Source organism: Trichechus manatus, unplaced genomic scaffold (assembly GCF_000243295.1).
Source record: "Trichechus manatus latirostris isolate Lorelei unplaced genomic scaffold, TriManLat1.0 scaffold00002, whole genome shotgun sequence".
Lineage (NCBI taxonomy): Eukaryota > Metazoa > Chordata > Mammalia > Sirenia > Trichechidae > Trichechus > Trichechus manatus.
This window is the reverse complement of record NW_004443938.1, coordinates 25,884,888-25,910,779: the sequence shown is the minus strand read 5'-3', so window position 1 is coordinate 25,910,779 and position 25,892 is coordinate 25,884,888. Positions and strand designations below refer to the sequence as shown.

Sequence of the window (25,892 nt, the reverse complement as noted above, 5' to 3'; positions counted from 1 at the left end):
CATTGACCGGAATTATGCCATTGAACGTGGTTGACTTAAAAGGCAAACACTTTCTTTTTTGGTAATTTAGTCTTATGAAAAAGGAAGCAGCAAAGCTTTCTTCTCAAAAATGCTAGACAGTTTTATTAGATTCCATTAGAATACCAATGACTTTGATAGAGATTGAGATTTAAATCCTAAGTCTTTTCGGATACTTGAATGCTTTTAAAATTATTTTGACTTAACCATTGCTGTATTTAGCTTGAAAATTTTGATAACTACTGCCAAATTGTCTACCAAAAAGTTTGAACCCTTTTCAGTAATAGTGACTGGGTTTGGCAACACTGAATGTTATTAATCTTTGAAATTCTGGCATTCTGATAGGTGAAAAAATAATGTCTTACTTCAATTGCACTTTCTTGATAATTAATGCAGTTCAGTGATTTTTTCATATGCTTATTATTCAATCTTACTTGTATTTTGTAAATTGCTCGTCAATAACATTAGCCCATTTCTCTACCAGGCAGCTATAATAAATGCACTTTTACTGTGCATTTAAATGACTACAAGTATTTTTCATGTTGAGTCATAAAAAGTTAAAAAAGAAGATGTGCTTATGGAGCTTATATTCCAGAGGGAAGAGAAAAATAAAGAAGAAAAATATCAGGTATAAGTGCTAAGATAAGAACAAGGGATGTGGTCAGGATTTCCTGGACAACTTTAAGCAACTGGAAGAACCCTTACATAGGATGCCTGACAAGTGGAGTAAGGGGCATTGTGGTAGGAAAAGCCAAAGGGGAAGCCATTAGAATAGCCACTACCTAGGAAAATAGTAAACGAAAAGCAGTACTACATTCCTTGAGAGATTGCGGAGATTACTGCCACCATCAAGGACTTGAAGGATGCAGGGCTGATGGTTCTCATCACATCCCCATTCAACTTGCCTATCTGGCCTGTGCAAAAAACAGATGGATCTTGGAGAATGACAATGGATTATCAAAAACTTAACCAGATGGTGACTTCAATTGCAGCTGCTGTTCTAGATGTGGTTTCATTGCTTGAGCAAATTAATACATCTCCTGGTACCTGGTATACAGCTATTGATCTGGCTAATTTCTTTTTCTCCATACCTGCTTCAAAGGACCACCAGAAGCAGTTTGCCTTCAGCTGGCAAGGCCAGCAATACCCCTTCACTGTCCTACCTCAAGGGTATATCAACTCTCCAGCCCTAAGTCATAATTTAGTCCACAGGGACCTCCTACCACCAGGAAAGAAGAGCCAGGAGTGGAGTGCATTCTTTGGACCCGGGGCCCCTGTGCTGAGAACCTCCTAGATCCAGGGGATGATTGATACTAAGACACACAGAGATCTCCAAGGAACACTGGGCCCACAGATATTGAAAGGAAGCAGTGACCTTCCCCCAGAGACAACAGAGAGAGAAAGCCTTACCGTAGAGCCGGTGCCCTAAATTCGGACTTCTAGCCTCCTAAACTCTGAGAGAATAAATTTCTGTTTGTTAAAGCCATCTACTTGTGGTATTTCTGTTATAGTAGCACTAGATAACTAAGACACCTGGGTTGAGGAAATTTTGGAAGCAGTAGTTTGAGGAAGTGAGAAGACAGTGGTGTTGGACAGGTCATCCGCATGGATATCAAAATCCTTAAATATGGAAAGAGGAGTAGGGATATTAAAAAAATAAAAATAAAACAGTTGTCATCAAATTGATTCTGACTCATGGCAACCCCATGTGTTGCAGAGTACAGCTGTGCTCCATAGGGCTTTCAAGGCTGTGATCTTTTTGAAACAGATTGCCAGGCCTTTCTTCCAAGGCACCTCTGAGTGGGTTCAAACCACCAACCTTTCAGTTAGTAGTCAAGTGCTTAACTGTTTGCACCACCCAGGGACTCTAACTAGAGTAGGGCTATAGAGGACACCAAAGGAGAGGCAAAAATATTCAGTAAAATAGAGAGATGGGGAATTGGTAAAATGCGATATTTGTTTTATCTCATTGATTTCTGTGAGTTCTTAGTTATTTTTTTTTTAAGTGTATTTTATTATAAACCCAAACCCGTTGCCATCGAGTCGATTCTGACTCATAGTGACCCTATAGGCCAGAGTAGAACTGCTCCATAGGGTTTCCAAGCAGCAGCTGGTGGATTCAAACTGCCGACCTTTTGGTTAGCAGTCGAGCTCTTAACCACTGAGCAACCAGGGCTCTGTATTTTATTATCGGAGTGATAAAATCAAAATAAAAAATATAAGACATAAATATTTCATAATCCCATCACTTCATCAGAGAATGGTGGATTGTGACTAAGACCCTGCAGCTGTTTCTCACCTTCTGCTCTCTAGTTTGGCCAGGTGTTTCAGTGCTTTGCTTACTCACTATCCCTAGAAATGTTGCAGGGCTTTATATCAGCATGAGTGGCTGCCTCCTAACCTGGCAGCTAGCTCCAGCAATCCCTCAAATGAACAGACCTTCTCATTGTGCTGATTGACCTTCCTACCCCAATGTGCTGATCTCTCCTACATTGTTAAAATCTGGGACAACCACTATTAATTATCATTGTAAAATAGGACAACAGTCCTTTATTTCTCAAAACTTATTTCACTGTGGATGCCCTAGCTCCAATAGTATCTCATCATTTTCACAGAGTTGATCATTTGGTTATATTTGATTATTCTTTTTAATCCATCCAGATAGGAAGATCAGCTTCCTACCATTTCTCATCTCCCTTTAGTCCCAGTCATCCTTACAAATTATTTGGCAAGCCTGTCCCCTCCACTCCTTGTGACCAATGAATTCTTATTCCAATTTTTTAATGCTATTGCTGCCACAGTTGTCTTGACCATCTGATGATTGTTTCTGGACAGGGAATTATGGAGAGAGTGGAATGGATGCTTTCAAAGAGCTGGCTGCCCAGGAAGGCCTCTGCATCGCCCATTCAGACAAAATCTACAGCAATGCTGGGGAGAAGAGCTTTGACCGACTCCTGCGCAAGCTCCGAGAGCGGCTTCCCAAGGCCAGAGTGGTGGTCTGCTTCTGTGAAGGCATGACCGTCCGAGGACTTCTGAGCGCCATGCGGCGCCTTGGTGTGGTGGGCGAGTTCTCACTCATTGGAAGGTAAACCTCTCTCTCTTTCTTTCTCACATACTTTATCACATATGCTTGCTCTCACAAAACTGGACTTCCTGACTCTAAAATGGGAGGGATGGGCTATACTGAGCTGAACATTGGTTCTGGGTCTCATTGATTGTGTTACCTTCTTGATAGAAAGAGCAAAACAGTAGATGACAAGACAATGAGATGCTTTCAGAAGAAACTGGGAAGTTATTTGGCAGGGTAGGTCTTGTCCTGGAAAGTTATTCTTTACATTTGCTTTTTTTTTTTCCCCCCTGAAGCAAATGCTTATGTCTTGATACTTCCAAAGCATAGAGATGTTAATGGTGTATTGATGAATGGAGGGCAACAGTGGAGATAGAAAATATAAAGGTTTGAAATGTAGAGTGTTGGCTGAATACGTGCATCTGAATTTTGGCACTTGGTAATGCAATCTCCTGTTGCACTTACAGGACAGCTCGTAATGATGTTTTTAGCATGTGACTTTTATAATTGGAGGTGGTGGACTCCAAAATGTCTGCTCTTCTTTGTAGACAATATGTATGTACTTTTGTGGGAATAGATTTTCCATATCTTTGTATTTTTTAGTGGGATTTTGTTTAATTTGCCACCTTATAGTGCTGCATAAAGGAAGCACTACGGTTTTCCAAGGAACCTACTGAGAAGTTTACCTGAGTAAACTCATCCTGTAGATCTCTTTGCCTCTACCCACCTTGTCTATTGGCTAGAGCCCAATCATATCCCACTCCACTGAAGTACCTCAACCACTGATTCTCCTTGCTAGAAAACTGGGTTGTAGTATGGACATCCTCATGGCACCTTTCCTTTCTGTCCATGCATTTGGAGTAATGACTGCAATAATAATAAGCCTAATTTTACCATTGTCTAGAACTAGAGGCATCACAAGACTTTTGAGAAGAAGATAGGATAGAGCAAAGGTCAAAGTTTAATTGAATATTAGGACAATGATTGAATTTGGGTAAGATTGGCACACTGGCACAAAGTGCCATTTTGACTTCTTCAACATGATAGAATTGTGTGAAGCTACTTAAAATGTTCAGAATAAAGCAAATATTTTAAGAAGGAATATTTAAAAAAGGAACGTTATTTCTTTTACTGAGTGGTAAGGATGTAAGCAGCATTGCTGAAGAGTTACACTAAATACGGTTCTTAATATATGCACCAGGACAGATGGCATTCAGATATTCAGTCCTTTTAATTGCTTTTGTTAAATGACTGCTTCTATGAAGGGTGCTTGTTTAAAAAAGTTCTCATGTTTATAATTTTCAAACAACAACAATAGTCGGTTTTGCAGACTTCATTCTCTTTAATATTCCCTAAGAAGCTCTCTACCTGGGTTCTGGAGATCTTGAACAGATGTGGCAAACATGAGATTTGGGATAGATAGACTACCTAATTATTAAATATAATTACCAAAAAATGCTGCAATGAGTAATTGGAGTGCTGTATATAAAGAACTCATCCCATCATCATTATTTAAAAGCTGGGCAAGGATGGTAATGTAAACCTAAGCTTCTCTGACTCTCGCTTACCTGCTCATAATGCAATCGAGCGCATGCAAATATTTCTAAGATTCTCACAAGTGCTTGCTTGTTAAGAGGTCAGATACATGTGGTGTCTACCTGTTTTTTTCCTCTCTGTTCTGCCCTACCATTGCTGGACTCTATTGACACGTCCTAGGGAATGATCATCATAATGTATGCCTAAGTTTCTGAGGACGCTTCTCCCTGTACCAATGGTCACTGTCACTGATACTTGGAGTCCTAGAGATGCCAAAGTTGTACCACAATCTGTGCCACAGGGAGAGAAAGCACCTCTGCCTTTCTGGGCTACATTCTACAAGGGGTCTCAAGGTGGTATTGCCTTTTGCTCCCATGTTAGAGCATTTTTTTTGGAAAGCAGACTTTTTTATTCCTTGTTAACAGCACTCCCTCCCTTCCATGGGATACAGATATGAGTCTATGTGGAGCTGAGCTAAGGACAAAGCCAAGTAGTGACATTATGCCGTACTTAGAATTAGCCTTCCTTTTAGATGATTGATTCCCCCTCTTCTCATGGGTTGATTTTTACCAAAAGACCCTTCAGTCTTACAAGCTGATGGATATTTCATGGGTTTGTGTATCAGTTTCCTAGGGCTGTTGTAACAGAATACCACGAACTAGGTCTTTCAGAAGAAGAAAAATTTATTGTCTTACCGTTCTGGAGATCAAGGTGTTGGCTGTGTTGATTCTTTCTGAGGCCTCTGAGAGAGAAACTGTTCCATGCCTGTCTCCTAGCTTCTGGTATCTCCAGGCGTTCTTTGGCTTGCAGCTACAGTGTCACATGGTGTCCTTCCTTTATCTCTGTGTATCTTCTTCTCTTTTATAAGGACACCAGTCATATAGAATTAACATTCATTTTAGTCCAGCATGACCTCATGTGAACCTAATCAATAACATCTTCAAAGACTCTATTTTCAAACAAGGTCACATTCATAGGTATAAGGGTTAGGAATTCAGCATATCTTTTTTGGGGGCACAATTTAATCTATAACAGCTTGATTTTCCCATTTCCACAGATATATTCAGAGGGATTCCAGTTCAATCTCAAGCTGCAAATTGTAGCTACACTGGTAATGTTGCAGGCATATCTTCCTTCCATTTAAAGAGGTTTAATCTACCAAATGACAGACTCTTTTAAGTTAAGGAGCCACTTTTTACTTTCTTTGTAGCTCCTCAAAATACATGGCATGATTCTGGTTGCAGCCAGGTTCACAAGAGGCGGTTGATATGGGCCTATTTTCAATGGAATCAAGGTAAGTAGATCATGGTGTAGATTGCAGCAAAAGAGATTTTAGTTAAAACAAATTGTTGCTGTTGTTTTTAGTTGCTATCTAGTCAGCTCCGACTCATGATGATCTTATGCATAATAGAATGAAATGTGGCCCCGTCCTGCGCCATCCTCATGACCTTTGGTATGTCTGAGTTCATTGTTTTGGCTATTGTGTCAATCCATCTCATTGAGGGTTTCGCTCATTTTTGTTTGCCTTCTACCAAACATGATATCTTTTTCTATCAAGTGATCTTCCCTGATGATGTGTCTGAAGAAAGTGAGTTAAAGTCTTGCCATCCTCACTTCTAATGAGCATTCTGGTTGTATTTCTTCTGAGACTGATTTGTTCATTCTTCTGGCAGCCCGTGATATATTGAATATTTTTTGCCAATGCCACAGTTTGAATGTATTAATTCTTCTGACTTCTTTTCTCATTATCCAACTTTCACACAGATATGACATGACTGAAAAGACCATGGCTTGGGTCAGATGCAAAGTTAGAACTTCCCGGATAAAGACTGCTATGCTCTTGAAGTTATTCATGGCTCTTCTTTTTCTTCACACTCCATAATGTGTCCTACTCTTCACAGACAAAGTGGCTCATCAAAAGTGTTTTATGAAAAGTACCCAGGAGTTTTGTCAAGCTCATGTTTGGTTCATTAGAATGTCTATTATTAATCCATTGTTATGTAATGATCACTTGGTCCAATTTCTTAACCCCAGGCACACTGGGGTGGTTTCCCCGTGTTTTCATGTGGACAGACAATGTAGCTAAATCATGATTCATGCTGAATTTTAAAATTCAATAATTAGAATATTAGCAGAAAAATTATTTCTGATGAACACAGTTCTTCTGGCAAATTCTTGAATTACCTTGTCATTAGATTCACCTTTCAGATGGAGAAAAAAAGAAAAAGAAAATTACTATTGTGGACCTCAATCTGACCAAGTGGGAAAAAATGCAGGGTGAAGTGAAAAATTAAGAACCTTGGAAGAAAGTAAGCATGTCATCTTCGAGTTCATAATAAACTGTTGTTGATGTTAGGTGTCATTGAGTCAGCTCCGACTCATAGCAACACTGTGTACAATAGAACGAAACACTGCCTGGTACTATGCCATCCTCATAATCATTGTTACATTTGAACCTATTGTTGCAGCCACTGTGTCAATCCATCTCGTTGAGGGTCTTCCTCTTTTTTGCTGACCTCTGCTTTACGAAGCATGATGTCCTTCTCCAGGGACTGATCCCTCCTGATAACATGTCCAAAGTATGTGAGACGTAGTCTTGTCATCCTTCCTTCTAAGGAGCATTCCGGTTGTACTTCTTCCAAGACAGATTTGTTCGTTCTTTTAGCAGTCCATGGTATATTCAATATTATTCACCAACACCACAATTCAAAGATGTCAGTTCTTCTTTGGTCTTCCTTATTCATTGTCCAGCTTTCACACGCATATGAGGCAATTGAAAATACCATGGCTTGGGTCAGGCACACCTTAGTCCTCAAAGTGACAACTTTGCTTTTTAACATTTGAAAGAGATCTTTTGCAGCATATTTGCACAATGCAATGCATTGTATAGTGACAAGTATTTTGAACACAGATTTTCAGCCACAGAAATGCTCAGCATTTCTGCAATGACTGAGATGAGTGGTTTGTATTGATGTTGTTATTGTTGTCAGGGACAAAAATTACCTAATCAGCAAGCTACACATGGGCTGACTTGTGCTTACTTACTAATCTGTAGTGCACAATTTCACTTGTTTTTCAGCACATCAAAGATGTGTTGAACCCCATGTGAAATTGTGCACTGCAGATTGGTAAGTGAACACAAGTTAGCCCATGCATACCTTGTTTAATGTAAGCCTGTGAGTGCTCACTTACTGGTTAATCTGCCCCTGATTATTGTTAGATGGGGTGGAGTTAATTTTGATTCATAGCAGTTCTACTCATGTGACAGAGTAGAACTACTCCATAGGGTTTTCTAGGCTGTGATCTTTATGGGAGCAGATCGCCAGGTCTTTTCTCCTGCAGAGTGACTGATGGGTTCAAACTGCCAACCTTTCTGTTAGCAGCTGAACATTTAACCATTGCGCTACCTAGGCTCCTTGTGTTAAAGTTGTTGTTAGGTGCCATCAAATTCTTTCTTTATACCAACACCTATTCCCACCTTGTTTCACATTGTGGACGTCTGCAAACAGAAAAACTCCACCATCATGGTCTCTACTGTCTTTAGGCTGTTAGAAACACTGAAGAAAGGGATTTCATGTACCTTCTGGGTCTGTAAGGCACAGGCTTAATTTGGATTAAAAACGAGGTCTTTGTGATTCAGCCCAGTTTGTCTTTGAGGCTGATCAAAGACAACAGGGAATTTATCGTAATACATTTTCGTAGTCTTTATGATAGCCGATTCCCAACCTGGCTGCATGTCAGAATCAGCAGGGGAGCTTAAAAAGTACAGATTCCAGGATCTCAGCCCACACCATCAATAGAATTTCTTGGTGAAGGACTTTGGATTTTCTTCTTTAAAAAACAACAACAACAACAAAAACATGTCAGATGAGTTATCACTATGCTATGACACCTAGGTCCGTGCTGTGCTCCCAGGGGTGCTTATTATGAATGAATTGATTACAAGATATACATGAAAGGGAACAAGAAATAAAAAGTTTAATCTATGCCTGTTATTCCACCATTTTAGTAGCTCTGTGTTTTATGTCTTAAAATTTCTTTGCCTTTGAGATTCTCTTTTAAAAGTACAGATCCATCTGAGAGTAGTAAATAATACCAGTACGAATAATAAACACTATTTGCAGCTCTCCTTATTTCCTCTATTTTTGTCTTTCCTGCTGCCCAACTGATTATCTTAGTTAATGCTGCCATAACAAAAAATACCGCAAATGGGTGGTTGTAAAGAACAGAAATTTATTGTCTCAGTTTTGGAGGTTAGAAGTTCAAATCACCATTCAATCATAACACTGACTTATTGACCTAGTACCTGAAAACAGTCATATCTACTTTTTCAGACTCATTATGCATATGTTGCTACATTTAAAGGTGTCCCACATTTCTCTGAGGCTCTGTTCAATTTTCTTCATTCTATTTTCTTTCTGTTCTTTGGATTGCATAATTTATATCAATCTATCTTCAAGATTTTTTCTTCTGCTAGTTAAAATCTACTGTTGAGCCTTTTTAGCAAATTTTTTTCTTTTTGTTTATTGTACTTTTCAACTCCCAAATTTCCTTTTGGTTCTTTGAAATTTTTTTTAATCTCTTTATTGATATTCTCTATTTGATGAGACACTATCATTATATCTTCCCTTCCTTCTGTAAGCATGGTCCTTAGTTCTTTGAACGTGTGTATAGTGGATACTTGACAGTCTATTTTATCTGATACCCATTCCTTTTCACGGATTGTTTCTGTTGCTCAATTTTTTTATGTATATGAGTGACATCTTTCTGTTTCTTTGCATGACTCGTAATATTTTTTTGTTGATGAAAACTAGACATTTTAGATAATTCATTGTAGCAATACTGAGTCGTCTCCCCCTGTTCAGGGCTTGTTTCTGTTGTTATTTGCTTGCTTATTTGTTTTATAACTTGACTAGCCTATCTTACTTGAAGTCTGTTTCGCCAGCATGTGAAGCCTTTGGTGTTGCTCCTGAGAGGGTGCATCCTTGGATGTGTGCATAGTCACCCTGGGATGACAGTAGTTTTATCAGGGCTCTCTTTGGCTGTCTTTTTCCATGATCTCTCTGTCAAGCTGCCTGCCTCATTTCTTATCACACCTAGCTGTTAGGCTCCACTGATTACTGGAAGCTCGCTCAATTGTTTTAGACAATGCTGTAGGGCTTAAATTTCTCCATGTTATTGTTGTTTATAGCTGCCACTGAGTTGGCCCCTTGACTCATGGTGAACCCTGAGTCATAGTGATCCCCTGTGCACAAGGGGATCAGATCATTGTGATCCACAGTGTTTTCATTGACTGATTTTCACAGGTAGATCACCAGGAGTCTAGAAACTCCACTGAAACCTGTTCAGCATCATGGCAACACGCGAGCCTTCACTGACAATTGAGTGGTGGTGCACTGGCTGAGAATCAAACCTGGGTCTCCTGCGTGGAAGATGCGAATTCCACTGCAGAACCACTACTGCCCTCAAATTTCTCTGCAGTCCTTTTTTCTGATTCCATCAGAAGAGACGGAATGACCATTCCATTAACACTCCTAATGACCATTATAATTACATCACCACACCTGGACAATCCAGAATAATGTCCTTATTTTCAGGTTAGCTTGATTCCATCTGTGACATCAATCTCCCTTTGCTGTGGAACCTAGCATATGCACAGGTTCCAGGTACGAGAACCTGAACATCTTTGGGGAAGGGAGGACCATTTTTCTGCCTACAACATAATTGAAGACAAAATAAAAGGACAGGTAGTGACTATGAGAAAAGCAAGGTAAAGGGAAGAATTTTGTGCTGGGATGAGGGGGAGGTTTGAGAGGTTAGTAGGTTGAGAGAAGGATTTATTAAAAAGAAAGAATTTTGAAGTTATAAGAGAAGTAAACAAACAAACAAAAAAAAACCCCAAACTTGTTGCTGTTGAATCAGTTCCAACTCATGGCAACCCCATGTATTACAGAGTAGAACTGCTCCATAGGGTATTCTTGGCTGTAATGTTTATGGAAGCAGTTGCAGGCCTTTCTTTTGCAGCACCACTGAATGAGTTTGAACTGCCAACCTTTAGATTAGCAGCTGAGCACAAACCGCTTACACCACCCAGGGATTTATAAGAGACGTAGGTAAGAGATAATGGAGTAAGATCTTAGCGTGGTGATATTCAATGTGGGGTATGGGAGATTGCTACTCTTCTTCAGGGGTATTGTATGAGCCTTGGGGAGGGGATGAGTGGTTCGATTCAAATGGTGCTTTGTTGATTTATTAAATTCTTAGCATTTGTTTTTGTCATTATATTTACTTCGACGTTATTTGAAATTAAAAATTAAAAAAGTTTAACATTTCATACTTTACAGAGAGAGACATGGGTTTAGGAAGGGTGGAGAAACACTGATAAGTTGATGGGTGAAATAGGCTCATGAATGAATGTGTGAGGGCTGAATTTCGGAAGGAGAGGAAACACTTATCCCTCTGACCTAGAAGGGTAAGAGAATGGTTAGTTGAAACTTTACAGAGGCTTTGGTGATGAAGGGCTTGGGGATAGGGAGTGTTCCAGTTTGGCAGTTCTTCCTTCCAGAAAGCCATGGACCCTTGGAAACCCTAACCCTAACCCATCCTTTTTGAGGATAACCTAATTTTGATAGATAATAAATTAATCAAGAACCACTGCTTTTATTCATTCTGTGTAGTAAAATAAGTAACCCTTTCTTAGATTGTTGCAGGGATTTAGCTCAGCTTTGTAGAATGGTTGACAATTGCCCAAAATAATTTTCTTCCTGGTACTCACCCAGAGTCCTAGTTCTAGCTAAAACAGATGTCAGGCCTGTTCACATATTTGGGAGAAACTGGATACTTGCTTTTTACCTGACAGCCCTTAGAGATGAGCTCAGTTTCTACATAATTTTAAGATAGTATTGGAAGTTGGAAAAAGCATTACCTGAACACTTCTTTTTAGTAATTTTTAACTTTTTTTCCTAGTAGTAGTTTTACCCCTCACAGGTATATTCCCTAGGAATTGCTATAGGCAATCTTTTTTTTTTTTTTTCCCAAAATGTAAAGGCAGCTTCAGGGATTTGTGGAAACACTGTATAGTAACTAGGGAGTGTGATAGGATCTTAAGGGGTGCTGCGTTTGGCCTTCCTCTCTAATGAGGTATATAGAAATCTTCTTCCTTTCTTGCTCACCAAATGTAGCATGTTGTAGAATTATTAAAATTCACTCTAGTCAATGCCTAGGAGGATTGCAAACCTAGATAAAACTCAAAGGAGCATGGAATTGCAAAAAAATTTCTCAGTAAAGAGACACAGAAGAGTAGCTTATTGGCATGTTTGCCAAAGTGGAAGTATAATATTGAAAATTATGAAATCAATGTCCTGATCTTGGTCACTACTTCCTATTGGAAAAATTTATATTCGTTGTTATAAAATCACTTAATGAAACTTACAATTTCAAAAGGGTAGCCAAGAGTTCATTAGCTATGTTTTAGTTTATTAAGATAAGGATTTGTACACTCATCTCTCTAAGGTTTTGTGATTTGTGTTTTCTGTGAAAAGAGAACGGTGTTTGCTGAAGCCAGCTTTCTGTAGATGAAGACTTGTGAAATGCAAATAGTTTCCATCTGTCTGAGATCTTGTCATCTCAAAGCCTAATTAGGGGGAGAATCTGCTTCCAAACTCAACTCACTGGCTGTTGCCAGGCCTCAGGTCCTTGATGGCTGTTTGCTGGAGATATTAGTTACTTGCCAAATGTGCCTCTGTATAGGGCAGCTCACAGCATGGCATCTGGCTTCCCTCAGAGTAAGCCAGGGAAAGAGAGAGAGAGAGAGAGAGAAAGCACATCAGTCATGATCTTTTTGTAACTTAACCTGGTGCAACTAAAGGAACAGATGTCCACTCCATACTAGGAAAAGTTGAAGAAACCATAAAGAAAAAGAAGAATAGCCGTCTTCATTATCAGAAGTATTGTTTTGTGGAAGAGGGATTAGCCTTGTTCCATGTGGTCCTGAAGGGCAAGAATAAGACAAATGGAAAGGAGTTACAGGAAGTCAGATTTCTACAAGTCAAAGAAAAAAACAGACTAGAATTCTGAAATGGAATTTTATAAGGTTGTAAGATTCCTGTTGCTGGTGGAAAACTTTTAAATAGAGGTCTAAAATCACTTGTTAAAGAAAAGGTTAGATGTAGTAAGAGACAGGTGGAGTGAGATAACAGTAAATATGTCTAATTCTGTGGCTTCTACAAATGTGGGACATTTGGGACTGATCTTAGGTGTTCATGACAGTTGTATGATACTCAAGCCTCCAAATTTCTCTAATGAAAATATTAGCAGTTTTATTCCACACTTGACTTCTGTGACCTATGCTTTGGATCTAATTTTATGTTTGTCCTTCCTGTTTGACTATATACCATTTAATCCCTGGTGGTATAGTGGTTAAGCACTGGGTTGCTAAACAAAACGTCTGAGGTTCGAACCCACCAGCCGCTCCTCAGGAAAAAGATGTGGCAGTCTGCTCCCGTAAAGATTGCAGCTTTGGAAACCCTGTGGGAGCAGTTCTACTACTTGCTATGAGTCAGAATCAACTTTGGTTTTTGAATATTTTATAGACTGAATCTGAGCTTTTTTTTCTTCTGGAAACATTAAGAATTTGGTCTCAAGTCTGTATGTTAGTTTCCTGATGCAACACCTGGAGAAGAAGAAACAAAGTAGGTAAGCTTTCTATGTCTGACCTTTAGACAATTGTTGTAATTTATGATTTCCTAATCTCAGCCTGCTGGAGTAACAAGAACTGACACGTATTCCCATTGAGACTCTCCCTGACAACTCTCAGCCGGCTAGAAGAATAGGCTGAGTCACTTCTGTTAATCTTAAAAATTTTAGATTCACTTCATTCTCTATCTCCTTGATATGTTCTGAAAATAGTTTGGACATGTTAAATTTCATCTCTTTCCTCTAGGATACTATTAAATATGTATTTTTTTTTAATGAGCTTTCTTTTATTTTCTATGTAGCTGAATGCATATATTTTTCCATATGCTAGATCTTCCTAAGTTTCTAGCATTCAATTTCAGAACTTTTATACCACATTTATATCTGCTATTGACACATTTACAAGTATTCTAATGTGGATAACTAAAGAGTGATATTTTGAAAATGTTAAAATGTTATTCCTTCCTTGGTTTTCATTATTTTCACAGCACGTCCTCCTTCACTGAGTTTGTTTTCACTGCTGCTGTCATTGAAGGTATTTTTTCCTTTTGGTTTGACCATGTCTTTTTCCTGACTTGAGAAATACATTTTAAAGAGTTGTAACCAAGATAAATGACTGTGAAAGACCACTCTCTCGTAGTCATATGAGTACCACTTCTTACAGGTCTACAGAAGAGATGACTTATGTTTTACAATAGGTCCACAGAACTCTTTCCATTTGTGTATTACTTTAATAAACTTTTTTTTTTTTTAGAGAAGTTTTAGATTTACAGAAAATTTGCAAGGGTAGTACAGAGAATTCTCATAACTAGCACTCAGTTTCCACTATTATTAACATATACTAGTGTGGTACATTTGTTACAATTAATGAGCCAATATTGAGGCATTAATAAGTCCATACTTTATTTCAGTTTTTAGATTAGTTTTTTCCTAATGTTCTTTTTCTTTTTCAGGATCTAATTCAGGATAATGAATTATATTTAATCGTCAGGTCTCCTTAAGCTCCTCTTGGCTGTGACTCATCAAAAAAAAACAAACAAAACCCTTTGCCATCGAGTTGATTCCAACTCATAGCAACCCTGCAAGAGGACAGAGTAGAACTTCCCTGTGGGGTTTCCAAGGTTATAATCCTTATGGAAGCAGACCGGCACATCTTTCTCCCACGGAGTGGCTAGTGGGTTTGAACCGCCAGTCTTTTGGTTAGCAGCTGAGCATTTAACCACTAGGTAACGGGGCTCCCTCTTGACTATGATGGTTTCTCATACTTCCCTTGTTTTTAATGACTTTTATGGTTTTGAGGAGTATTGGTGAGATGTTTTGTAGAATATCCCTCAATTGGCATTTGTCTGATAGTTTTCTCACGATTAAACTGTGGTTACAGGTTTTTGGTTTTAACACCACAGAGATGAAGTGCTGTTATCATCATATCATATCAAGGGTAGGTACTATCAACATAAGTTATAACTGTTGTTGCTGACCTTTAAAAAATATAATCTGCTTAAATAAAGGTCATTCTCATTTGGATACCAAATGTCTCTGCAGACATTGCATTTATACATTCATGTTTGGGATTATTTGCTATAGACCAATTTTCCTGTTTCATTATGTACATCACACATTGACACTGCTTAAGGTGAAACTGGGCAAGGGGTAGCCCTGTGATTTTGATTCAAAGCCATCCATCCACCCAAGAAAGGAGTCTCATATGGGCTGGAGGTCATAGGAGTGAAAGTGGGCATTGAATCTAACACCCAGGAAGAAGGCCTGTGGGAAAAAGACAGAGGTCAGAACACAGACGCTTGGACTCTTAAATCTTGGAATAATCTACAGTACCAGACTACAATCCACTGAAGAGTCCCAATTATATGAATTGGGACAATAGAATGTATTACAGAAAGTTAAAGTCAGCACTCTCATATGCACATACCTGTGTGCTCAGGACCAACACCTGGGGCACCTGGCTCTAAGGCAGCAAGGGTAATTTCAGACCACACTGCCTGGAATGCACTGCCCTGGACATGATGGGGCTGGGCTGAATCTGCACAGAGATGACCTCAGTGATCCCAGCTAAGCATATGGAGAAGGAATTGGCTGGTACCAGTACAGTGTGAATAGACTGAACATCCTGCTCATTTATTTATGTGAGAGGACATTGACAGAGAGGATGCCCACTGTTTAAACTGTACAGTCAGTAACATGCCCAGAATTAGAACTCAGAACCTTTGATTTTTCTATTCTTTATTCCTTTTCTTATCTTTGAAGGCTTTTTTAAAAAATCTTCATAGGCTAATTATTTACATTTTCTATTATTTCTTAACTTTAAGTCATATTTATTTTACCCAGATAATCTATTTTTACTGTTTTTAGCACTATAGGACCAAATCATAGAAAGGCTTCACCAGATTTTATTGCTTTTTGTAGGTACCAGATTTTTCAATTAAGCATTAGCTTATTTCCATTGATGATAAAAAGGCAAAATGAAGCTTCAGTTTATTTCCATTGATTATGCAAGAGGCAAAAATAATCTTCATGAATTCTCAGACCATGAGGTATACTTAGAGGTTTATCTCTTTTAAAACCTAAAGAACATATGGTTGTTTTTTTCCCCCCCTTCACACACAAAGCAAATTAAATCTTAGAGCTCTTGAGGGGAGTAAATATGAAATACATATTGTGTGAGGTGATATTAGTTGATGGAATTCCTTTTTTCTCATTGTATTTTAACATTTCTTTCCTAGAAGTTTTGTGACTCATAATCCTTTTCATGTTTTCTCTTTTTTTTTTTCTACAAAATTGGACATCTAAATGTCATGAACTTAAACTTTATTAAAATTGGTTTTCTTCATAGGAGCTTTCTTATGTTCTCATGGTTTACTCTTTTTCAGTCCACAGCCTGGTTATTCTTTTAACACACTGTACTTCAGGTTTAAAATGATCTAATAAAATAGTTCTACCCCAATATGTGACCTGAAGCAAATTTGGACTCTTGAAAAAGAACTCACTTTCAGTGAATACTTTAAAAAGTAAACCTTTCTGATTAATTATAATGGTAAACCAAAAACCCATTGTCATCGAGTTGATACCGATTCATAGCAACCCTATAGGACAGAATAGAACTGCCTCACAAGGTTTCCAAGGCTATAAATCTTTACATGCATAGACTGCCACATCTTTCTCCTGTAGAGCACCTGGTGAATTCGAACCACCGACCTTTCGGTTAGCAGCCAAGTGCTTAACCACTGCGCCTAGTCTAACTAGAAATAACTCCAAAGTGATAACACACTTAAAGCCCATATGAATATGAAACATATAGTTACAATAAAACATCTTCTCTGGAGCACTTAAGCCAAGGAAGGGATGACATTATTCTCACTGCTCATCAACCAAGGGTAATTCACAATAGGACACCTCGGGTATACAAATAGATGTGTAGTGCACATGGATAACAAATGCATTTCAGGGAGTGATTGCAGTGAATACACAATAAGCTTAGAAGGAGGCTAGGAAACTTGAAATGTTCACACATAACTTGCCACCTCTTAAAAAAAATCCACAAACTCTCCAAAGAGTAATGGTGAGAAATGAAGTGTTTGAGGCCCTGAATAATGAATTCTTCACGATAACTTCAGTTCACTAAACAAAATATGTCTTATGTCATCATCTAAGTTATCAACATATTCAGGATCAAGCATATAACCCAAAATAACTTTGTTTTTGAAGTGAGAAAAGAAAAGAAAAAAGGAGATGTGTATCCCCTACTCATCAGTGTATAGAATACAAGTTCACTGTCATGATTGTTTCTGTGTTTCCAGTAACGATCTGCAGCACTTGGTATATAACTTCCACTTAATATATTTCTTGAATGATTTCTGAAGGAAAAATATTAGTAGACACTGAATTGTAGCAGAATGTTAGAATTTCATAGGCTGATTCATAATATCATTAAAGCTGAAATTGTCAATTTCTCTCTTCTCCCAACTCACTAGCAAGTAAAGTAGTTTTATCTTCTTGTCCTTGCTTTGTCAATTTTGCTGAGGACTAAATGTGTGAATCCAGTAGCAGATGAGATGAGGAGGTAGATAAATATAGAGTCAGGATGACTAACAATGATAATCAATTAGTAATCATTTCTGAATAGGAGCTATTTATTAAATAAAAGCAGGAAAGAAACAATACAGTTAATAGAATGATATAGAAGATTGTTCTTGCAACACACAGTAATAGAATTGTAGGGATATAAAAGAAGCAAAGAGATTATTAAAAAGGAAAAGTGATTGAGGGGATTATTGTTTTAGTCATAAGAAAATTGTGAAAGGTTATATCAAACATTTCCATAACTTACCCAAGAAGTCTTCATTTTATTAATGCTAGAGAAAACTGATTGGACATAGCATAAAAATTATTGATCTACTTTGTTATTGTAAACTTTAATCTTCCCAGCCCACATTTCATTTTTGTAAAATATGCTTTAAAAATTCTTTAATAGTAAATCATAAAATTTTACAGAACAAGATTTGCACAAAGATTTATTTCCTTAATAAGCAGGAAAGACAAGAAGCTTGATTACTAGAGTGTTTTTTCCTCTAGCAAATTGTTTCTCCCTGAAACATATTTTCTAGAGTTCTCCTTAGTAGAATTTCCAAATGACAGGTGGAGGAAACTTCTCCTCTTTTGAATTTGCTTTGATTGCAAGAAATTAGCTAATTTCACTCCTCAGTTCCCCCCACATCAGTTACAGCTGTACATGGAGCATTATCTGAATTGGAAGTATACTTCAAGAAAATCATTCATTTGCATGTCCTATTAGAAGAACAGGCAAAACTCTAATGGCAACAATTGCTTGCCCTTTCTTGTTGCTCTCTAAATACAACACTTGACAAAACTCTGTATAAATGTGTCTTAGACTTTTGGATATTAGCTCATCAGTGTAGAAGCCATTCTCAGAAAAACATCTACTTAGCTTTTCCAAATGGAGTACCATCTTTAGCCTTCCAGATTTTCATACCAATTTTTTTTGGCTGGATAAGAGTGTGACATAATAGTTGACAATATGAAAGAGGTCATACATGCTGGATATTAAACCAATAAAACATTCCACTCTAATGCTTTCTTTGAAGAGAGGCACTAACCAGTGACCAAGTGCCCTAGGCAAATTGGGTATCAATATTTCCTAATAAAATTCTTAATAAAAATACCTGATTTACCATATTGATTAGGGTATGAGTTTGGCTACTATGATAGAGATCAAACTAACATTCAGCTGTCTGGAGGTAGGCAGGTCAGGGCTGGTAGTGTAGTTCTACATGAGGTCTTCTAGCGATTCAGGCTTCTTCTAATTTGCTGTTCCATCATTCCCTCTGGTGGTGTTCTCATCTGCAGGGTTCAAGATGACTCACTACTCCATCCATGTTCCAGTCAATGGAAAGAGAGAAAGAGGCAAGTGGAGACACCCTCCTCCCCCTTAGAATGTCACATCTAGTTCCATGAGAGATTGAGAAGTTTGTTCTTTCCTCTGGGTAGCCATGTTCCCAACTAGGGACTCTTACTACGTAAGAAGGGAAGAATGGATATTGGGGGCAGTAATCATTTTCTGTTCTACTTCCCAGCTCTTACGGTTGTGCTGAGGATCAAATAAAGTGATGGATGGAGATAATATATAAATAATAGCTGGTAACATAGTACAAATGGTAGTTATTGGTGTTGAAATCAGCTAACAGTACCTGGGTGTAAACACAGTTCAATAACCTTAAGCCAATCCCTTAAATTATATGAATTTTAGTTTTTATCTATAAAAAGAGATCCTGAAATAGACAATCCCAGGTTCCTTCCCTGTGCCTTGTATTATAATCTAATAATCTAAAAATTATTTTTTGTGTCTTTCTTAAGTAACTCTGTGATCCTCAACTAGAACTTTTGTGCTTAGGCTGATTGCTTGTCTAATTCAGATACTTTCACCAATTTTTCCTCCTTAGTCAGACTCCTGATGCTAACAGTTCCAGTTTCTGCCCTAGCGTCTGTTAATTGTTTATGGCACAAATACTCACATTTTGCTTTTTATTTATTTATTTATTTATTGTGCTGTTTATGAGATTAGGAGCAAAGTGGAAAACAGAAGGATATACATCATGAAGTATGACAATAATCAGGCCACTTAGTCTGTAAATCACAGTTAGAGCAGGCAATTAAATAGGTCTCCTCCCCACTGAGAACCCTGAAGCACTGTAAAATGTAGGACCTGGAACACTGCTGGATTTTGCCAGGAATTCAATATTAATATGGGTCACCTTGGACATATAACAACGTTTGTCAGATGATAAAAAAAGGTTTAGCACGATTATCATAAATCTTGGGCTTAGTCTGGGCACCTAGCTTCTTCCCATCTTGCTTTTAATCAGTTTGAAAGAGACAGACAATTACAACCATAGAATCTCCGAATCAGAAGAAAATGTAAAGGTCATTTAATTCAACTTTTCTTTCCAAACATGTTTAGTCTATTTTTGCTTGATTAGAAACTCACTGCCTTCAGATCTTTTCCAAGAACCAGCTTTTGGTCTTGTTAACTCTTTCCACTGTTTTTCTATTCTCTATTTCATTTATTTCTTCTCTAATTCTTGTTATTTCTTTTCTTCTGGTGCCTGAGGGCTTCTTTTGATGCTCTCTACTTGTTTGAGTTATAGGGTTAATGTTTTGATTCTGGCCCTTTCTTCTCTTTGGATGTGTGCATTTATTGCTATAAATAGACCTCTGAGCACTGCTTTTGTTGTGTCCCAAAGGTTCTGGTAGGATGTGCTTTCATTCTCATCTGATTCTGTGAATTTCTTTATTCTCTCCTTAATTTCTTCTATAACTCAGTAGTTTAGGCATTGTTCAGTTTCCATGTGTTTGATTTTTTTTCCTTACTTTTTCTGTTATTGATTTCTACTTTCATGGCTTTATGGTCAGAAATGATGCTTTGTAATATTTCGATGCTTTGGATTCTGTTAAGGCTTACTTTATGGCCTAATATGTAGTCTATTGTGGAGTATGTTCCATATGCATTGGAAAAGAAAGTATACTTGGCCGCTGTTGGGTGGAGTGTTTGGTATATGTCTATGAGATCAAGTTGGCTGATTGTAGCATTTAGATCTTCTGTGTCTTTATTGAGCTTCTTTCTGGATGTTCTGTCCTTCACCAAAAGTGGTGTGTTGAAGTCTCCTGCTATTATTGTGGAGCTGTCTCTCTCTCTTTTCAGAGCTTTTAGAGTTTGTTTTATGTATTTTGGAGCCCTGTCATTGGGTGCATAAATATTTATTATGGTTATGTCCTCCCGGTGTATTGACCCTTTGATCATTATATAGTGTCCTTCCTTGTCCTTTGTGGTGGCTTTTACTTTAAAGTCTATTTTGTCAGAGATAAATATTGCCACTCCTGCTCTTTTTTGAGTGTTGTTTGCTTGATATATTTTTTCCATCCTTTGAGTTTTAGTTTGTTTGTGTCTTTAAGTCTAAGATGTGTCTCTTATAGGCAGCATATAAATGGATCATGTTTTTTATCCATTCTGCCACTCTCTGTTTCTTTATTGGTGCATTTAGTCCATTTACATTCAGTGTAATTTTTGATAGGTATGAATTTAGTGCTGTCATTTTGATGTCTTTTTTGTGTGTGTGTGTGTGTTGTTGACAGTTTCTTTGTTCCACTTAATTTTCTGTACTGAGTCGTTTTTCTTTATGTATTTTCATCTTTTTCATTGTTGTTGATTTTGTATTTGCTGAGTCTATATTTTTCTTGCTTTTTATTTTGATGTGTAGAATTGTTAGTTTCTTTTGTGGTTACCTTAATATTTACCCCTATTTTTCTAAGTTTAAACCACTCTTTTATTTCTTTATATTAACTTGAGTGAAACTCACTGCTTTCTGAGAGACCCTATTGTTCTATTGTTTATAATACTGGGAGATCCTCTAGTCTTATGCTCATATCTGTTTTCTGTTTTCTAATTGCTTATATGTGTTTTATCTGAATTGGGCCACATTGAATGCTGTGAGGATCCATTAAATTGCATTCTCCTTGATTTGGAGTTTTGTTACTTTACACTAAAATGCTTGCATGAATTCAGTGCCATTCACCAAATTGTTTTCAAGTGCCCGTGGTAAGCAAAGCACTGATTTCCCGTATCTATGTATCCTGTATTAGTCACTGGGGCTGTGTTATGTTGCAGTAGCAAACAACTCTAGCATTCTAATGGCTTAAAACAGCAAAGATTTAGTACTTATTGCTCACATTATATATGTATGTATATCATCCCAGTTTTGTGGGGCTCTGTTTTCTGCTTCATGTTGTCCTTATGTAAGAATGAAGCCTGATGAAACCTTCATGGTCTGTAAGATTGCTGGTTACATGGAAGCAGTAAAGGAATGCATCAATTAAAATTGTTGTTGTTGTGTTTTGTTAGGTGCTGTTGAGTTGGTTCTGACTCATAGAGACCCTATGTACAACAGAACAAAACACTGCCCTGCCCAGTCCTGTGCCATCCTCAACATCATTACTATGTTTGAGCTCATTGTTTCAGTCACTGTGTCAATCTATGTCATTGAGGATCTTCGTCTTTTTTGCTAACCCTTTGCTTTACCAAGCAGAATGTACTTCTTCAGGGACTGGTCCGTTGTGATAACATCTCCAAAGTACATGAGACAAAATCTCACCATCCTTGCTTCTAAGGAGCATTCTGGCTGTACTTCTTCCAAGACAGATTTGTTAGTTCTTCTGGCAATCCATGGTATATCCAGTATTATTTGCCAACACATAATTCAAAGGCATAAATTCTTCTTCAGTCTTCCTTATTCGTTGTCCAGCTTTCACATGCATATGAGGCAATTGAAAACACCATGGCTTGGGTCTACATGCACCTTAGTCCTCAAAGTGACATCAGTTAGATTACTTCCCTTAAAAGCTTTCACCTTGCAGAAACCACATAGTTTCCACTCACATTTCATTGAATAAAGTTCATTTCATGAAAGTAAAGTGCAATCCTATGTGTTTGAAAGAAGAACTAGAAATATTCATTCTCCAATAAAATATTAATGACAAACATTAACATTTCATCACTAAATGATCAGTTTATTTTCATTCCCACATGTAAAATACATTCACCTCTTCCAAGTCTCATCCAGTGACAACATAAATCTCCTGGACCAGGATATCTGGATGAAAAGCAGTAGGTTTTGCATCAGGTCTGTATCTGACTCCTTTTGATCTGGAGGCATATAAATTAAAAATAAAAGTTAACTTCCCTTACAGTCCAATATACACTAATTGAAGTGGAATAGGATCACTTCAATAAACATTTCTATTTGGAGATGGATCAATGAAAGACATAGAGTTGATGCTGATCTGGTCCAGAACAATTCTCCTGTCCTGTAGGGCCAAGATTGTGAGATCTACCTACCTTGGGATGGGGAAATGTTCTTTGCGTAGGCCTGGCTCCACTACCTGAGAGTAGCTCCCTTGTCCATTCTCTGAGACCCGCTGGGAGATTCTTCCTTTTCAGTTACTCTGCTCCCTTGTGCGTTGTTTTCTGTGATCCTCTGGGAAATTATTCCTTTTCAGTTATCCTTCATGGCCACATCTGAAGTGAGTGTTGGGAATATGTGTTCCTTCAGGACTGAGTGGCTTTCTAATTCTATTCTACTCCCTGGGTTTAGAATCAAGTTTAAGGGTTGATTTAAGCCTAGAGCAGTGGCAGTCTCTTTTAGTCCAGACTGATGATTCTTAATAGCAGTAAAGCTCTCTGAAAATTTTGTGGGCACCTTATCTATTTGATTACAGTTAATACACTGTGCCAGCAATCCCACCCACAATTCTTTGTAAAACATGATTTTCAGGGCAGCTATATTCCTTAAGTTTCTCATCCACATATTTCTCAATCTTGACGTGATTAAAGATACTTTGAGCCAATTAGAAGAGACTGCCATTAAACTCATTTCCTGGGAGGCACATAGGAGTCCTGGTGGCGCAGTGGTTAAGTGCTTGGCTTCTAACCGAAAGGTTGTGGGTTCAGACCCATCCAGTGGATCAAGACCTGAAAATCCACTTCTGTAAAGGCTACAACCTAGAAAACCCTACGGGGCAGTTCTACTCTGTCACATGGGATTGCTATGAATTGGAATTGACCAGACAGCACTTAACGACAACAATATCTTTAGGTAGATCTCACTCTGAGATATTGTAATCTATTCAGAAATTTATACAATAAGTACAGGTAATCCCTGATTTATGACAGTGTTCTGTTCCAATGACTCCGTCGTAAGTTGGTACTGAGGTAAGTTGAATACCTCTTTTTTAGTTTTAATTTTCATTATTATTGCCTTTTATTATAAGTATCTTTATAAATCCAATCTTTGAACATCTGTGAGTGAACATCTGAGAATGCTAACATCAGCAAATTATGCACTGCAACATTTTATGTAGTACATATTACTAAAGATGAAATATACAGAAAAAAAGCAGGCTTTCGTAAGTGTGGTTCATCATAACTTGAATACATCATAAGTCGGGGGCTACCTGTATTACAGTCATACTTTTAATTTGAACCTGCAAGGCTGAGTTTTAGTTGGCTTTCATTGCTCACAGATTATCAATTTTATTTTTTACTATTTGGGTTGGGAAGCAGTCGCCTCTTCTCTGTAGTTCTGAACTGAAAGGCTCTATTTCCTTATTATTCTTGTTTGCAAACTGGCTTTTTTTTTTTCCTGACTAAATCATTCTTGTAATGCCTTGCCAAATGCTGCCAATAGCTACCCACATGTGCCACAAACATTATGTTCTCCAACCCCTTTCCCTAGAGTTTAGATTTTATTGCGTACCCAAAACAATGTAGCGCACCAAGTAACTACAGATAATAATTAAAAAAAAAATTTTTTTATTGTACTTTAGGTGAAGGTTTACAGAACAAATAGTTTCTCATTACACAGTCAGTACGCATATTGTTTTATGACATTGGTTAACAAACCCACAACATGTCAACACTCTCCCATCTCGACCTTAGAGGAACTTTTTTATTTTTTGGTGAAAATATACATAGCCAAAGATACACCATTTCAAAAATTTCTACATGTACAATTCAGTAACATCGATTACGTTCTTCCAGTTGTGCTGCTATTCTCACTATCCTTTTCCAAATTATTCCATCACCATTATCTTCAACTCACTGCCCCTTAGGCTTGCCATCAAACTTTTGGAGTTGATTTTGTCAATTTGATCTCACATACATAATTCTTTTTTTTTTTTGTACTTTAGATGAAGGTTTACAGAACAGAATAGTTTCTTATTAAACAGTACACATATTGCCCTATGACAATGGTTAACAACCCCACGACATGTCAGCACTGTCCTTTCTCAACCTTGGGTTCCCTATCACCAGCTTTCCTGTCCCCTTCTACCTTCTAGTCTTTGTCCCTGGACTGCTGTGCCTCATTAGTCCTGTTTTGTTTTATGCGGCTGTCCAATCCCGGCTGAACGGTGAACCTCAGGAGTGAGTTCACCACTGAGCTAAAACGGTGTCCGGGGGCCATACTCTCGAGGTTTCTCCAGTCTCTGTCAGGCCAATAAATCTGGTCTTTTTTTGTGTGTTAGAATTTTGTTCTACATCCTTCTTGAGCTCTGTCCAAGACCCTCTGTTGTGATCCCGGTCAGAGCAGTCAATGGTGGTAGCCAGGCACCATCTAGCTGTACAGGACTGTCTGGTGGAAGCCTTGGTAGCCATGGCCCATTAGTCCTTTGGACTAATCTTTTCCTTGTATCCTGTTCTCTTCATTCCCCCTTGCTTCCGAAGGGGTGAGACCAGTGGAGCATCTTAGATGGCTGCTTATAGGCTTTTAAGACCACAGATGCTACTCAGCAAAGTAGAATACAGAAAATTGTCTTTATAAACTATGTTATGCTAGTTGAGCTAGATGTTCCCCGAGGGCATGGTCCCCACAGCCCTCCACCCAGCAATTCTGTCTCTCAGGGAGTTTGGATGTGTCTATGGAGCTTCCATGACCTTTCCTCGTACAAGGTGTACTGGCTTACCCAGTATTGTGTACTGTCTTACGCTTCACCAAAGTTACAACTTATCTATTGTCTATTTAGTTCCCCCCCACCCCTCCCGTCCCTCATAACCAGCAAAAATTGTATCTTTTTGTGTGTAAACTTTTTCATGAGTTTTTACAGTAGAGGACTCATACAGTATTTGTCCTTTTGTGATTGACTTATTCCACTCAGCATAATGTCCTCCAGTTTAATCCACACTTCACAGATTGATCATTGTTCTTTATCGTTGCATAATACTCCATTCTGTGTATGTACTATAGTTTATCTGTTCATCTGTTGATGGGCATCTAGGTTGTTTCCATCTTTTTGCTATTGTGAACAATGCTGCAATGAACATGGGTGTGCATATGTCTATTCATGTGACGGCTCTTATTTCTCTAGGATATATACCTAGGAGTGGGATTGCTGAATCGTATGATATTTCTATTTCTAGCTTTCTAAGAAAGCACCATATGATTTTCCAAAATGGTTGTATCATTATGCATTGCCACCAGCAGTACATAAGAGTTCC

The 25,892-nt window shown here is 38.0% G+C and overlaps 1 protein-coding gene across 4 annotated transcripts in view; it reads left to right on the top strand.

Annotated features, from left to right (window-relative positions):
• The window catches only part of GRM1 (glutamate metabotropic receptor 1), a 508,344-nt gene that overhangs the window by 127,462 nt on the left and 354,990 nt on the right, over window positions 1-25,892 (top strand). For all 4 annotated transcript variants that reach the window (XM_004368848.1, XM_012554781.2, XM_012554785.2 and 1 more), the window contains one exon: window positions 2,854-3,103. In XM_004368848.1, the coding sequence (XP_004368905.1) occupies window positions 2,854-3,103 (250 nt within the window). The remainder of the gene's footprint in view (window positions 1-2,853; window positions 3,104-25,892) is intronic.